Raw genomic sequence first — 15787 nt, 5'->3', positions numbered from 1 at the left:
TTTTTTAATTACTGATCAGCATCTGGAAGAGAGCAGTGAAAACCTCAATATCTGGAGTTATGATCCGCTGGTACTCATATTCACGTGGGTGCTTTCCCAGAGGGGGAATTTATCTGAGGGACTCCAGCAAAAACCGTGTCAATCACATACAGGCAAAGTGGAGTGGAAGCCAAAAAGAACTCAAGAGCTCAGCCGTGGAGTTATTTGACTAACTCTATTTACATAATACATCAATTTCACAACTGTGGGACTTCATTACGTGCCGTTTGATCTTGATTTGATTATTAGCTTTCTGAATAGCTTAACCACAGATCATGTCCGCTGCACAGTGACGTTTTTTAAATATTAAATGTTTAAGCTGTCAGCACGGCCAAGAACAACACCTGAGTAACGACTTATTACAGAAGATGCTTCCTCCTGGAGAAAGTGTCATGACATCCACACTTGATCCAAACTGAGGAACAACTTTATCAGGACATGAATGAGAGGAAAATGTGATCTAAGTATCGAGTTAGTACTCATCATTTATCCTTGTTTTTACGACAACATTACATCAATCTCTCCACATCCCAATCTTGCAGTTATCTCACCAATGGCGTTAACATAATGTCAATATGTGGAATTGTGTGACGTTTAAGAATGATTCATTATGTGGGCAGGTTTTTATATTTTCGGCACTATATATACTGTAAATAAATGTTGCATTACCATATCCCACACAAGGGTTTGGTGTGAGTTACTAAATTACCATGACTTCATTCTGCCAGGAAAAGCAACCAGTGGTGTCATTTTTCTCTTCCTTTATCTCTTTTCTCTATTCCTCATCTCTCTTTCATTATTGCAATACAAAGCAAGTCAGTAGTCAAAGTCAAACCTTTGTTTTCAGGATCATTTTCAAAACCATTATCTCCCACCATAAAGAATATGGCTATAATGACATGGCTGCCATTGTGTTTCTACCTGCTGTAGGAAGCAGGTCTTCAAAAACAAGACATGTTGTTCAAACATTGTAGGTGTAAGGCCAACAAATCTAACCACACGATTTGAATAAATTGCAGAAGATACTCATATTACTGTTTGAAAATCCGTTGGATCAAATCTTACTGTCAATAAAACAAACATTTATAATGAGTTTCCCAACAGGATTGACTTTTTAATGACCAAGTTCAAAAAAAAATTCCCACCAGCTTTTGTTTGCGGACTAAAGACAAAAGCATTCATGCCTACAAACCTTTGAATGAAGACACCAACATACACTGACAGTAACTGTGTCCTGTTGAAGTGACGGCATGTTTGTTGACATGCCTAACGGACAAGATCCTGATGCAGCAGGATCAGTGGCTGGCCCTTTGTTTGCTCTTGCACTGAACACTTGAGTCAATGTGTCTAATTATGTTGGAGAGAGAGAGGTTTGTGTTAGCTCGTGAGCTCTGAGCAAACACTGCCTGGACTCCATTCAAACAGAGAACAGTTCTCAGGATATATGTTCCCAGGTAAGGTAAGGCTGTTATTTTCCCTTACATAATGTCCATTACAATTGAGGTTTTTTTTCTCTTGGGGCTTCTTTTTTTTTTTTTAAGTAGGCAAGAGTGGGATTTGCAAATAATATAATTGAAATATGATTAGTTAGGGTTGTTTGCAATTCAATAATTGTCAACGCAAGTAAGACGCACTGCCACCATAGGTATTAATTATTATGTTTAGACCTATCAATATTTATAAATGGCATTAGTCCGATTACAAAATGTTTTTTTAAGACTAGATTATCTTTGAGAATGCTAGCTATGCATTATTTATGTTAAATAAGTTATTTATGTTTGCATAATAGTTTGCCTAAATAACTACATGCATAATGTGGAGATATAGGCTTATTGTGCTACCAGCTTTAAAAAAGTAAAAAATAAATAATATAAGGATAAACATTAAAACACTATTATCTTGCTTTGCAAACTGTGCTTACATCTGTGCTATGGGGGTGGAAACATATTGCAATCCAGTGGTGTAATGATAACCCAACGTCTACCCACAATACTTTGCATGATTACCTTTGGTAAAATCATTGCACTTGTCTATTGTCACAACAAAGACGTGGAGCATGAATGACAAAGTTGTATTTAATTAAGATATATTTAATTAATATGAGCCTATTATTATTTTTAGGGAAACATGTTTGACCACCCAGATGTCACCATGCCTGCACGTGACCCTCCTAACTTTATGAAAATATTGCTCACTCTTATCCTCATGTATGAGAAATATGCGCTTCTTCACCTACATTTTCTCAGAGATCACAGAATAAGGATAGGTGCCGTTGCTATGAATAGGCTACAAACAACCCTCTCTCTCCTCCCTCTCCTCCCCGCTCACCCCTGCCTCCCCCACGTGCAGAGCCTTGCGCTAATGTTTTGTATCCAAGCAACGAGGGCGTGGTCTACCATCCTGCTCCAGTTTATTAAGGATACATCTAGCGCGGCTTCCTCAGTTCAGGCCGCCGGTCCCTGCATGGCAACAGGCGCAAGGGGTTCCCCCGTACGTCGCCTCTCTGTCTTCCCTTACCAAATATCTGTTAGTGTTTAAAAAACGCTCGGTGTGTCTGCTTCTCCCCGGCGCGCCCTGCAGCGGCAGCATGTCCTGGAATATAGTATAACGCGGAGCAGAAACTTTAAACCCGGGATCTTGAACCCAGTTCAGCGAAGATCCGCCGAGAGGACTCCGCATACCGATTCTCATTGATGAGGTGTGGACCTGAGAAACTTTTCATGCACATCTACCTGTGGACTACTTACTGTTCCAGGATCTCTCCGCAAGGATTTACAATATATTCTCTTTTATTTCAGGCAGCCTGCAAATGACGTCGAGATGGCTTTAGGAGGTATTCTCCCTTCAATTTCCACGTTCGCCAGCCACCCCACTCTCAAGAGCAAATCTATAGGAAGTGGCAATTTGGTAAGTAGCCTGTGGTCACTTCTTATGCCGAATAACATAACACCGATATGTTAGAGAATTGTGTAACCTGTGTTCTTTTTACTGTGTAGTTGTTTTGTGTCGCTCCCGTGTTATTATGCGCAGTCAGAGCTTGACAGCACGCTGCTGGGGCGTGCACCGGTTTACACTCCAGCAGGTTCCTAGCGATCATGGAGACAGTTAAAGGCGCACATGGGATACTGCACCCTTCCTTAGAAAAACATCCTGACACCCACTGTTATTATTATTATTTATACAGAGTGAGTTGTTCAATAGGCCACACATTGTTTTCCTAAATCAAGTGTTACCTATTTAACCACTAGTGCTTTCCAGTGTATTCGTGAGTGATAATAATGTGTTTTATAGGAAGTACCACAGACACTTGCTCCATTAGTCTGAGCTCTGTAGCCTAGCTGTCAAAAAATAATCACTGTTCAGATCTATCTTCTTTTCCTTTTGAAGCTTAGAGGAGACGGATGTCTTTATTTATTCAAACAAGCACTCGTATCTAAGTAAAACAGCTTGATATTCTCAACTACTCTCTGTATCTTTCCCACACCAACAAGCAGCTCAGGAAAGCAGTCGATAACGCCTCTTTAACTTTCTTGTAGAGATGGAAGGAGGAGTTGTCCCATCTTAAGAAACCCAGTGTGCCAACCGGAAGCAGCCGCTCGGACCCAGATCGTCCCACTGCCACCAGCACAACGAGCCCCAGCATGTCCTTGAAAGAAGAACCTGACCTGGACTTGGACTACGACTTTATTCTTTCTAACTCTATCCTACAGCAGCAGCAACAACAACAGCAACAACAGCAGCAGCAGCAGGAGGAGGCCATGGCATGCAGCTCTGCCCAGACTCTGTCTCCTTCCCCCAGCTCTTTCTCCTCATCCTACCCTCTCCCCTCCCCTCAGGACACTTCCAGTGACCTCCTTTACACCATCCCAGACATCAGCGACGTCTCGCCCTCTGGAGGCTTTGTGGCAGAGCTCATGAGACCCGAGTTGGACCCGGCATACCTCCACCCCACCAGCCTACATGGCAAATTTGTGGTAAAGACAACAATGGACATGGGGGAATACAGCCAAGGCTTGAATGTAAGCAAAGCCTGCGTGGCTGCGGTGTCAGACCCCACTCCTCCTCGTGTCTCGCCTTCCTTTGCATGCCACAGGATAAAGCAGGAGAACCTCAGTAACTGCACCATCTCGCAGCCCATCGACCTACACATGGGCCGGGGGGGCCAGCAGCAGCGCCCCTGCCAGCTGGAGCTGCATGACTTCCCAGGCGGGGGGAGATCCATGACAGGCGGCAGGTTATCCTCGTCCTCGTCCCTCTCACCGGACCATCCTCTCAGCCGGGAGCACCAGATCCTGGGACACCCCCACGCTCAGATCCCCCCCCAGGGATACCACCACAGCTCCCCGCAGGGCTACACCTCCTTCCCTCAGCCCTCCTCCTTGCAGTACCAAGGTCAGAACACGTTTATTTTCCTCATTATTTAGAACGTCTTTATACCCTTATTGTAATCTATTACAGCTACTAATGCAGTGACTTAAATGTGGGATGAAAAAACTCACATAGCGGTTTAGATAGCAGGGATATAAAGTCTGTGGATCTGAGTAAAATACATCTTATTATATTCTTCCTTTAGGGCTTTAATTATAAGAAGTTTGGATTGAAACCTACATGCCATGGTCTTGTCCAACACACTTTGTTTTCATCATAAAGTTCTTTCAAGATAAGATAAGATAAGTCTTTATTGATCCCGAAGGATCTTGTTGTTACAAAAATACAATAAACACAGCAGCATAATAATAATAATAATAATTTGACTGCACTAAAAATGCAGCAAAAAGAGCAATTAAATATCAACCACCCATAAAAGGAGATTAACAGATGTCAAACAAAACATACCAGATATCTGTTTGTTATTATAGGATCAGTATTCATTTTCTATTGTTGTGTCCCTTTACGTTTACTTTTCACACTTTCAACTTTAAAAAACGATTTTACGATGTTATGTTCCATCTTGATGTACCTCAAAGTAAAATAGTTATATAATTTAAAGAGACATATTGCAACTCTACTACAGTATACCGAAGTATGCGTTTGTGATCAAATGTTCTCTTTCAAAAATGATCATCCTTGTTGTTGAAGTACTTAAGCCCTGAATATTGGTGCCGTGATGATGACGATGATGTTTTGACCCCACAGATCCCCTCATGATCTCCAGCGGGGACTTACCGGAGGAACCAAAGCCCAAACGTGGCAGGCGCTCCTGGCCGAGGAAGAGAGTCGCCTCACACACTTGTGACTATGTTGGCTGTGGGAAAACGTACACTAAGAGCTCCCACCTCAAAGCACATCACCGCACACACACAGGTATGAACTGTATGTTTCTGTCAGCCATTTATATCTGGTTTGAATAAAGGATGACACATGCAGGCAGCTTTTTATATTCTTAACAAGAAAAAAGTATATTATTTTAACTAACTGTTTAATGCAGCTTTTTCCTACTGTTTACATTGTTCAGAGCTAATTAATACCCAAAACAAACAGTGGATTATCAAGTCTTGAATGGGTATTATATGGGTGGGGGGGAGGGGACTTGTTTGGCAGGTGCTGTGAAACAGGTTGACACTGATCCCTGCTCAAATACAAACCCCAGGCGTATTAGCTTGGCCTTTTATACACTAGCTGTTGGACAGCCCGGACCTCTTTTTTCCTGGAGGGGGGGGGGTGAATGGAGGTTGAGCCGGTGTAACCTCACTAACTGCTCCATGTGTGTATTGTGTTTTCCATCAAAGGGGAGAAGCCTTACCACTGCGACTGGGAGGGCTGCGGCTGGAAGTTTGCACGTTCGGACGAGCTCACACGCCACTACAGGAAACACACGGGCCACCGGCCGTTTCAGTGTCAGAAATGTGACCGGGCCTTCTCAAGGTCAGACCACCTCGCTCTACATATGAAGAGACACTTATGAGACTTGGCGATGTATGAAGGCTCCAAAGAAAAACACAAATATGTTAGAAACAACCCCTGACTTTACCAATTTTACCAAAAACATAATTTGCCTTCAAGCCGTTGTCAAGCAACCTGACAAGCTGTGGTGTTCACAGCATAAACAGAGGGTGTGCAGTTGACTTGAAAAGAGCTTTTTGTCAGGGTTGTAAACTTTTATGAAAGGGACCAAACTGGAATTTGTCTTATTTAACCGACAAAACTTGGAGGACCAGGTGCCAACAGCTTTTTAACTGGAAGTGTATTTCTGTCAGGGAAACCAGGAGCAACAGACAAACATCTCCAGAGGCCTTACACCAGCAGCATGCCAATATAGGCTCTTATCAACTACACACTGTTCCAAATACTGTATTAATAAAGACATCTATATTTATATACACATTTCACCTGCAATTCTATAGATTTCAGGTACAATGTTAATTTATAGAGAAGGGTGCTCAGTGACTCTGAAGAAAGTTGTTTTTATTAAAGAAAGGTACCAAAGACTAAGGAAAATATAGAAAAAGGGTGAACACTATGAAAAGTGCCATATGGTTGTTTGTGTGCTTCTCAGAAACCTCTCCTCCACAATCTGACTTCAATCAGGTGAACACTTCACTTATATGGTGATGGCAATCTTCAATGCACTGCAGTTGCGAAGTGCAATAATTTATGTGAGACATTCATATTTTTGTATTGAATGAGTAACTCTGAACAAAACGATTTTTGTTTATAGCCAAAATATGTAATATAATCTTGCATTTTGTACATTTGTAAATAAAAATGCTTTGTTAATGTTTTGTATTTTACACTATATTAAAATAAAATGTATTTGAAATAAGAAAATAACAATGACCTTTATACTCTTCAATCAAAAATCCTCCTGTATTTCCCTGGAAGTGTAATGGAGAAGCATTTAAATGGCAGCTAAGCTCACACACAATATCCCCCATGATAATAGCTGTATCGCCTCAGGCAAACTATCACAATGTTGCCGTTAAAAAGATTTTAAAAGCCTCTCCCACAATGTCCTGTTTCCATGGGGTTCTCTTTTCACCTGTCAGGGGGAAGAATAGGAGGACAACCGAGTTACTGGCTGACATTCAGAGATGACACCAAATCTGCTGAAGCTCTCTGGAGCACAACATGAAATAAAGTCAAAGAAGCAGCAGGGAGATTGTGTTTGGAAAAGATTATGCATCATGTAATGTATCCAGCTATATGCTTTGTTTCAACAAAACTGCGCATTATAATATTTAAGGTTATTTGCATAATGCTTTACCGATGTTAATAGTTATGTTTTTCCTCACTTGATTCTTAACAGAAATATAGGTCATGATTTGGTCAAAAACAAGACAAACCTCTTGTTGATTAGTAAACTTTCAAATTATTTTGAATCTGAAGTGCTGATGTGGAATGAACAGTTATCTATTTATTTCATGTTCATATAATTCTACTGTACATAATGGCAACATAACATGTCACAAAACAAGTCTTACAATTGTATCACACACGCTAAACAAATAACGTATTAGTAGTAGTGATAAATGCTTTTTAAAAAAGGAGCAGGACATACTGTATGTATACATGCATTTTTAAAATATGTATTTAAACTCTGACTTAAGTGAGCCAGTAAAGTGAAGGCACCATTATACTTAAACTATTAATTAATAAAAATAAATGTTGCTACATTAACCTCATACACGGTCAAAAGAACAAATACACCTCTGATATTCTCTCATCTCGTGACAAACAGCTCACTCTGAGACATGCTCTGGTCTCTGTTGCCCCCTACAGGTCACTTCAGTTTGAAGCACTCTCAGGGCTCGTCTTCAGCTTTTATTCTTAAATTGAGGAAAGTCCCTTTTTAGGACTGTAAAGATAATTCTAGATGTTGGCGTGCATTAACAACCCTGAGGTAACTTATAAAATATAAGCAGGGGGTCGCATGCAGATGACAATGTCTTGTTAAGTCAAAACATCTTATTTTGAGTCCTATCTGGGAGGCGTGTGGCGCAGTGGACTAGTGCGTTGGTGTTCGGATGAGGGGGTCACAGGTTTAAACCCCACTGCAGTCAGCATGTCGTTGTGTCCGAGACACTTCACCCCACATTGCTCCTGTGGGGATTGTCCACAGTACTGAGTATGTAAGTCGCTTTGGATAAAAGCGTCTAACAAGTAATGTAATGACACTGAAAGGCGCACGTGCAACTGAATCCTTCTCTACTTTTAAGAGTAAACTTTAACAGTTACATACATGAATTTAATGATTCAATTCTGGTCCTTTTTTTAAGTCATAACCTACCAATATATTGACTCCAAGATGAATGCACACTTTAATGTAGCCAAATAACAGCTGAAGATTGTGGCTAAGTAATGTAGCTCAGGCAGTACAAATCCATCTAACCCAAACATGGAGGTAATGCACATCATTGTATTCAAGCTACAAGGCTTGAAAGTGCATTGTTATTCACTTTCTGTAATGTACATTTAAATAACTCTATACTTGTAACCCCTACATAAACAGAGGGGAGGTTTATGTACCAGGAAACAAAAAATAAATATGATCGACTGGGTCAACACCGAAAAATGAAATTCAATACCGCATAGGAACAGTTTACTACAAAGTGTTTAATGTTAAGCTTCTTCTTCGGACTTCATATTTAAGTCACTCCATATAATCCCAGCAGGAAAGGCAGTCCTTATACTTACTTTGAAGTCTTTATTTGACCGTTTAAAGTCATTGAAACTTAACTCTACCACATGCATGTAAAGTATATACATGTTTAGAACACTTCTCCAGACTTTTGATGTCAATGCAGAATACTGATGTGAAATAAGAACCAGTGCAATGCATGTTTGTTGTGCACAGCTTTAATTTTTCAAATCTCCATTACATGTCAACTTAAAAAAAACAGAACAATAAGAGTGCATGAATACTGTCGGATCTGCCCCGAACAAACTGCATTTATAATGTGACACATTTTGCAAACTATAATCATTAACTAAAGTTTAAAAAAAGGGATTTCTGATGCAAAAGTATTGTACTTGAATTGTTCCTCCATTATAACTGATCACCAACTACAGCCTGTTCTTGTTCACCAGCTGATAATGATCCAGTGTTAGGAGTACACATTTGACTTATCTTGGAAATGTATAAGGCTTGTTGAACACATATTAAGCAATCAAAAAGTAGAAGAAGGAATAAGAAAAAGGTCCAAACGACGATCTAATCATCTTCAAAGTTCTGTTGTAAAAGGAAGTTGGCCGCCAAGTTCTCGTTCTTCTCGCAGGCGAAGTACGCCTGTATAACGAGTCCTTCTGGAAACCCTAACGCTTTTAGCTGCAATAAGAGAGGAGAGATGCACGTTAGCCAAACACTTGATAATGTATGCTTTACCAGCTTCAACTAGGTCTAAAAAAGATAGTTTTAGCAGATCTAAGTGACGGTGCCTCACCCTCTCAATGGCCTCTTTCTCCTGTGGCGTGACCTGGATGTAGCTCATCTGACTCCCGCCTGCCGCATCACCTGCAGTCCCCCCGGCTCCCCCCGCTCCTCCTGCACCCCCCGCCGGCACCGCATCTGTGTTGGGTTCATTCAGCATCTGAATGAATTGCTCTTGGTGGCTGCTGATCTCCTGCAACGAAAATGAAAAGTTTAGACGCGGAGAGTAATATTCAAAACAAAAAATAATACGCAAATAAAAACTAGGTCGACTTCCCCCCTCAAAAAGTCTAAATCCTGACTTCTAACTGATTTGAAGGCTTCATCAGTCTCAAGTCCACACTGAGATAATGTTTGTCCAACAAAGCTCAGGATACTGTACAACTGTTTTCAAAGACTGAGTAATACTCCTTATGATGTAATCTTGATCTTTAAAATTAGTGTTTGCTGTGACCATGAACTCATTTAATCAGAGCTGTGTTGAGCCCCCCGAGCCCACCCCCACACCTGCAGCAGCTCGGGGTTCTCCCTGCCGATCTCCTGCAGCAGCGCAGGAAGCAGAGCGGCATTCTGCTGGATCAGCTGACGCATCACGTGGAACTGGGGCTGATTCCTGAGGAAATTCAGGGGGTTGCCTGAAACAATGACATGTTAGTCAGACGTTGAGCAGCAAAAAGCCAGACACAGAGAATATTAAAGACAAAAAAAAATATTGGTTTAAAAAGGCTGTTGAAAAATGAAGAATAGTAAGGGCAGCGTACCTCCTCCAGCACTTGGTGAAGATCCAGTGTTGGCAGGAAGGCTAATGCCACCTATGGGTGCAGAAGACACTCCACTCACTGGAGGAACTACCGCTGCAAGGCCTGAATCTCTGCCTGGAATACCCTGGAAGAAAAAAAAGATTCCATATATTATAACACAGTATATTGATGTCACATAACTGCTTGTACTTCTGTGTGGGTCACATTTCAGGATTCTGATTATTAAGGGTGGAACATTTGTCCTGAAGGTCACTGGCAGGTAGACTAAAACTTACATACTCAAAAGGCACTTCATTTACATGATCCAGCAATTTACTCTAAGACACATTTGCCACAGACCACACACTGCTCTCACCGTGAGCAGGTACTCCACCGCTCTGTCGGGGTTGTTGAAGCTCGCTCTCAGAGCTGCCACCACCTGCTCCCTCTCGTATCCCATAAGCATCATCTCAGTCACCATGGCGTCATATGATGGGCCCGTCACTAAAAGGGACACACAAAGAACAGGAAACGCCACTTCAGACCAAAAAAACAATAACTCATATTTCAAGATATAATTTAAAGGTCACTTAGAATTTGTTGAGACATTTACCAGCATGCTGTTAAACAGAATACATGCTGCCTACATGTTTTTAAGGTCTCATAAAACACAACAAACATCTTTAATGCGCGACAGGGGACGAGCGTCATAGGAAGTAGCATACATACAAAGATCAATTCTCTACCATGTCCCATCAAAAGCTGAAAAGTCACATCAATGATTCATAATAATTACAGGATTTGCTCTGAGCAAAGCAATATCTGTGAAGCTAAAAGCGTGTGGCCATGGGGAGCTGTGGGATTACGTTTTTCGGCCGAGCCGCAGTATCCATCTGATTATTGATTTAAAAAAATCCATGCGAGTGTGATATAGATATTCACAAGAAACAAGGTTGTCAACAATGACACCTGGTTTACATGTGGGTGCACAGATTGATCAAATACAAGATTAAGCCAAAAGGCATTGAGGGAACCACAATACTGTTGTCTAACAAAGGGTGTGGTACTTGTTATATCATATCTATAATTACATTTACATCTGACAAATAAAATGCAAAACAATAATGACCAACACCAATTGTAGCCTTACCTAGATTTGAAACTGCCTCATCAATCAGTGTGTTTGTCGAGGCCTCAGAGCTTCTGCAAGAGAAAGAAACAGACCATGTGTGAGGCGTGATCTGCACGATGCATCTCAAAGGACGACGCACGTAAGCCAGATAGATCTAGAGACACACTCCCACCCATCCTTACCCCACAGTGGTGGACGCTGCAGCGGCTGACGGCCTCTCCTCTGGCTTGTCGTCTGTAGAGGAGCGTTCTGCTGTGGAGTCAGAGCTGGACGAGGAGGCGGCAGCGCTGGGAGCCGAGGAGGTGGGTGAAGCCTGGGGAGCGGCTGAGGCTGCTTTAGCCTGCCAGACAATATTTCACATCATAAAAACAATTCTCCTGTGTCGCTTGATAATCATAATGGGTCGTTCTTGTAAATTGTCCTTGCCGAAATAAAGAAGAAAGTGTGTGTGTATAGAAAGCAGTAATGTTATAGCTGTGAATGTAGCAGTCGAGAGTGTGTATAGTTTAGGCTTTTTGCTAAGTTAATGTTGACAAATCAAAAGCCACAGAAAGACACGTGTGCTTGGTGGTTATAGTTTCATGTTAGCTCATATTCATAATAGGGTTGCAATTAACTTTAATTTTCAATTAGTCGTTTCATTTAGAAATGTCAAAAGAAAAGTGAAAAATGTCCATCAGAAGTCCAAGGTGATGTGTGTAACTGGGTTGTTTTGCCAAAGATATTCAGATAAATATGATTTAAACTGAGAAAAATCAAGAAATGTTCATATGTAAGGGGCCTACACCATTTTTTTTGTATTTTCCTGGAAAAAAAGGTATGCAACCATTTTTAATTCACAAACCTTTGTCACCATGACGACCACAAAGTTCTTCTCATTGATATTGTATTCTTTGAGGGCTGTGTCATCGCTGAGGACTTTACCTGAGAGGAAAATGAATCAGAGAAAGGCTTTACCTGATATGAACTTTGTAACATGTGGGGATGTAACAATAGATGGTATCATATGTAAACACTGAATAGAAGGTTGTTGAGTGGAGAAACCGCCTGCCTTTCTCACGCATCTGATTGCTTTTGTTGCATTGTTTTTAAATGTGCGTATATGTCTGAGAAGCCACTTTAAGTAGGTCACACTAAACCCCTAGTCTGAAAGCTACAATATGTGATACATACACAGTGCCTATAAACTGTATTAGGGCACCCTTTGCATCAGTAACACTTGATTGCACAGGAGATTTGTTTTACATAGGTACGATATTACTAAGTGTCTAAAATAAATGAATAGACTAAATATCTGCACTTTCAAAGCATAGTCAAATCTAGTTGGTAGACATGTGCATAACAATTTACAAGCTAATATAGATAACATTTGTGACAAATCTAGGCTCACTGTGTCCGTACAGAATACACCATAACATGGTAACCAATATAAAACAGGAGAAACTAATATCACACTCATCATTTGCTTTGCTAACCTACCCCCCCTAAGTTTCAGCATAACACACGTATTGCTTACATCACTAAAATGTGTGATGGCTTAAAGCACACAATACAAAAATACACATAAGCATAAGGCATGTATTTGGGTACATTTCTTGAAGGTTAAAAATAAATTGGAACATACCAGCATATATCAGCTTCAGTCCACCGACTGAAAAATGTTCCTTTCCTTTCTCCTGTTCGATCTTTTCTTTCAAAGCCTTGACCTGTAAAAAAAAAACAGCACGAGTTAGAAGATAAAGTCCAAAGTGCACTTCATAAAACTGGAGCTTAAAAAGGTATGTAATTCAAACATTGAATACATTACAATTGAGTCGCATAACGACGTTTTATTTTATTTGATCTAATCCCAGTTTAATAAAACTTAGTTTTCACGAGTATATTCAAATGTGTGTTAGTAAACTATGGTGGCTTACTTCACACAACGTTAGCCACATGGAAACTCATCGAAAGTAACGTGTTAAAGAGGCTTTCTTTACATACAAAGGGGGGGAAAGTTGTATTAAAAATGTACAGTATATTTTAGACATAACAAGTAAGTAAATGAAAGAGACTGAAGCAATAACCGCTTAGTGCTGCTTTATAACGTTACAACTACACTAAATTGGCTAGTTTAAGTTGCCACTAACGTTACCTTTAACGTTATAACTTGTACTGCCTCCTACATGTAACTCATTACAATTTATCCCACAGAAAATCAACTGTGCTAATTGATCACAATTCAAACACTAAACGCAAGTCTACGGTAATGCTATCTTGTCACCCCCCATATAGAGCCATAGGTGGGCTACGGCTAAATGCTGACAATACAAACTACTTTGCTGACCAGTATTAATTAAAAGGGGCCTATCTGTCTCAAGTCTGAATCAAATGAACGCCATTAACCCCAAGAGTCAGGCAAGCTAAAATATATCAGTGGTGTTTAGGCCGACTCGTCTATCGGTCGTCTAATTTGAAATAGTTAAAAAATAAAGTCCTCCGTTCCAGGACATATCCATCCCCACTCCACCCCCCTCACGGATGCATGGTCTCAACTCTCACCGTCTCCTCTTCATCGATGTCGACTTTGAACGTCTGCTGTTGTAAGGTTTTCAAAGTTATCTGCATTTTGTCGGTAGAGTTGTTATCCCCGGGCTAAGTTTAAAGGTTGTAGATCCAACTTGCAAGAAGCTTGTGTGTTTGTGTTGGCTCATTACAAGCTGTCAGCCGCCATGACTTTTCGCTTTTCTTCTTCTATGTAACATACTAAAGCTGCAGCGCTCCTAGTGGTTATCCTTAACTCTGCAGCAATCTTTTTTTCTTTTTAGCAATTTTTAATAGGAAATATTACTAATTTCTCACCTTATATTTTAAGAGACCCAATTACAAATACAAGTATTGTGTTCAACTTCAAAACAAATTAGAAGAATTTTAGGTAGCACGTCAAAAAATAAGCAATTGGCACCATCTTGGTGCATATTATATGTCGTTTTTGATTGCTATTACTGAAACTAATATTTGAGCTACATTTACATTTTGTAGTTTGTCATATGCAGCCATTTAGCCACCTTATAAATGCTACCATAGGATAGTTTTTGCATTATTACAGGGCTCTGTCCAATGAAAATATCGCAGGCCCAGTAGAGTCAAAAGCATAAAACCTGCCTTTAATGGAGTGAAGTAAGACACATACCTCTTATTTTATAATTAATATTATGCAGCCTAATGTTTATAATATACTCTCACAAACACGCATGGCTGATTTAGGGTGTACTTTTGAACAACAATGTTGTTGTACTTATGTTAAAAAATATGGCATGTTTCACTTCGGTTTTGTACTCTTTGACATACTGTGAACTTTTAACATACGTGTGACAAAAACGTATTATTATTGAGATTGACAAACATTGGTGGTGCAAAATTGCTTCCATTAATGAATTTGAGTTTGTGTTTTAAGCTGTCAACACAAACAATCCAAGGCCCTTCAAGCATGGATGAATTTCAATATTATCCTTTCAGCACTCAGTATTCAGAGGCTTTATTGACTTCTGTCTCACATGCTGCACAGCTCTCTGAGAGGACTGTTAAGTGTGGGAGATAATATGCTGGAGCTCAAAGGGGTATCTTCCTCAGGCCACTTCTCCCTTATTCTCATATCTCTCAACCTCTCTTTCTATCACCGTATGTGTGAATCTGTTTATCTCCCACTCCTCTCAACTGTCTCTTCACTTCTGCCACTCTTATCCTCCTCCCCCTCTCTTATCGTCCAGTTATTATGACAAGGGCAGTGCCCTTTCCTGCCTTGGCCCGAGCGCACACTCATAAGGCATTCCTTATGTTGCTCTCTCAGCAGGAGCAGAAGCAGCAGCAGCAGCAGCAGCAGCAGCAGTGTCCTCCTTTCCCCTCTCCTCACTGTGGCTGTGCCTCTTGCTCCTGTCTCCAGGGGTCGTCAGTCTGCCATCGGGCCCCCTCTGAAGTGGTGAGCCACAGAGATTACAGGCTAATCCCTAGTGACTTGAAGATATTTTTAAGAGATGATGTTAGACATGTGAAATAAAGACTCGGCCCCTTCTAAAAGAGGCGGAAGAGGAAATTCAGAGGACATGTGCGACAGATAGACTTATCCAAGTTCTGCTTTGTAGTGATACAGGGATATGTTGAACACATACCAACAGTGGAATATAAAGCAAAAGCATAGCCTGCTGATTTCAAGGACTAGTGGTATGTAGGGCGCATGAGATGCAGCATTTCATGCATGTGCATGTGCATTTCACAGACACACAAAGACGTACACAACACACACTGGCATTTGCATGGTTTGTGGTTTTGGTCAGCGGAGCTCTTGCAGGGTGTGGAGGGGAGTGAAGAGAGAGAGAGAAACAGAGGGGTGGAAGGGTGTAACACAGAGTGAAGGCCACTGAGATGCCTTCTCAGCCCCAAGCTATTTCCTGTGGAAGAGCTGCTGGGACTATTATTGGTTGTTTCAAGGGCTCTGTGGACATGTTACAGAGGATATGCTACAGTATGTCA

The 15787-nt window shown here is 40.9% G+C and overlaps 2 protein-coding genes across 3 annotated transcripts; one reads left to right on the top strand and one right to left on the bottom strand.

Annotated features, from left to right (window-relative positions):
• Window positions 1–2427: 2427 nt before the first annotated feature.
• On the top strand, window positions 2428–6756 carry klf4 (Kruppel like factor 4). Of its 2 annotated transcripts, none has more exons than XM_079660142.1 (5): window positions 2428–2737; window positions 2842–2946; window positions 3576–4431; window positions 5176–5343; window positions 5769–6756. In XM_079660142.1, the coding sequence occupies exons 2-5, from the start codon at window positions 2860–2862 to the stop codon at window positions 5942–5944; spliced, it is 1287 nt and encodes a 428-aa protein (XP_079516268.1). In that variant the 5' UTR covers window positions 2428–2737; window positions 2842–2859; the 3' UTR covers window positions 5945–6756. The 2 variants fall into 2 exon arrangements, with proteins under 2 accessions (XP_079516268.1, XP_079516267.1); XM_079660141.1 differs by having other exon boundaries at window positions 2431–2737; window positions 2838–2946.
• A 2063-nt stretch (window positions 6757–8819) lies between these two features.
• Window positions 8820–14036, bottom strand: rad23b (RAD23 homolog B, nucleotide excision repair protein). Its single transcript, XM_079659847.1, has 10 exons — window positions 13820–14036; window positions 12903–12984; window positions 12123–12202; window positions 11461–11618; window positions 11297–11349; window positions 10523–10650; window positions 10168–10291; window positions 9914–10041; window positions 9420–9599; window positions 8820–9304 (listed from the first exon to the last, which is right to left on the bottom strand). Exons 1-10 carry the CDS (start codon window positions 13883–13885, stop codon window positions 9191–9193), a joined length of 1113 nt encoding a protein of 370 aa, XP_079515973.1. The 5' UTR covers window positions 13886–14036; the 3' UTR covers window positions 8820–9190.
• Between the last annotated feature and the right edge of the window lie 1751 nt (window positions 14037–15787).

This window comes from Notothenia rossii, assembly GCF_949606895.1.
Source record: "Notothenia rossii genome assembly, chromosome: 11".
Lineage (NCBI taxonomy): Eukaryota > Metazoa > Chordata > Actinopteri > Perciformes > Nototheniidae > Notothenia > Notothenia rossii.
The sequence above is the reverse complement of the archived record's forward strand: the minus strand, read 5'-3'. Positions and strand labels throughout refer to the sequence as shown.

Bases quoted from the DNA above. Each gene is read 5' to 3' on its own strand.
- klf4 (XM_079660141.1), top strand. The intron at 2,947-3,575 runs GTAAGTAGCCTG...ACTTTCTTGTAG, and splicing joins CTATAGGAAGTGGCAATTTG to AGATGGAAGGAGGAGTTGTC. The intron at 4,432-5,175 runs GTCAGAACACGT...TTGACCCCACAG, and splicing joins CTCCTCCTTGCAGTACCAAG to ATCCCCTCATGATCTCCAGC.
- rad23b (XM_079659847.1), bottom strand. From the start codon at position 13,885: ATGCAGATAACTTTGAAAACCTTACAACAGCAGACGTTCAAAGTCGAC. The intron at 11,350-11,460 runs GTAAGGATGGGT...TTTCTCTTGCAG, and splicing joins GCAGCGTCCACCACTGTGGG to AAGCTCTGAGGCCTCGACAA. The intron at 10,042-10,167 runs GTACGCTGCCCT...TCATTGTTTCAG, and splicing joins TTCACCAAGTGCTGGAGGAG to GCAACCCCCTGAATTTCCTC.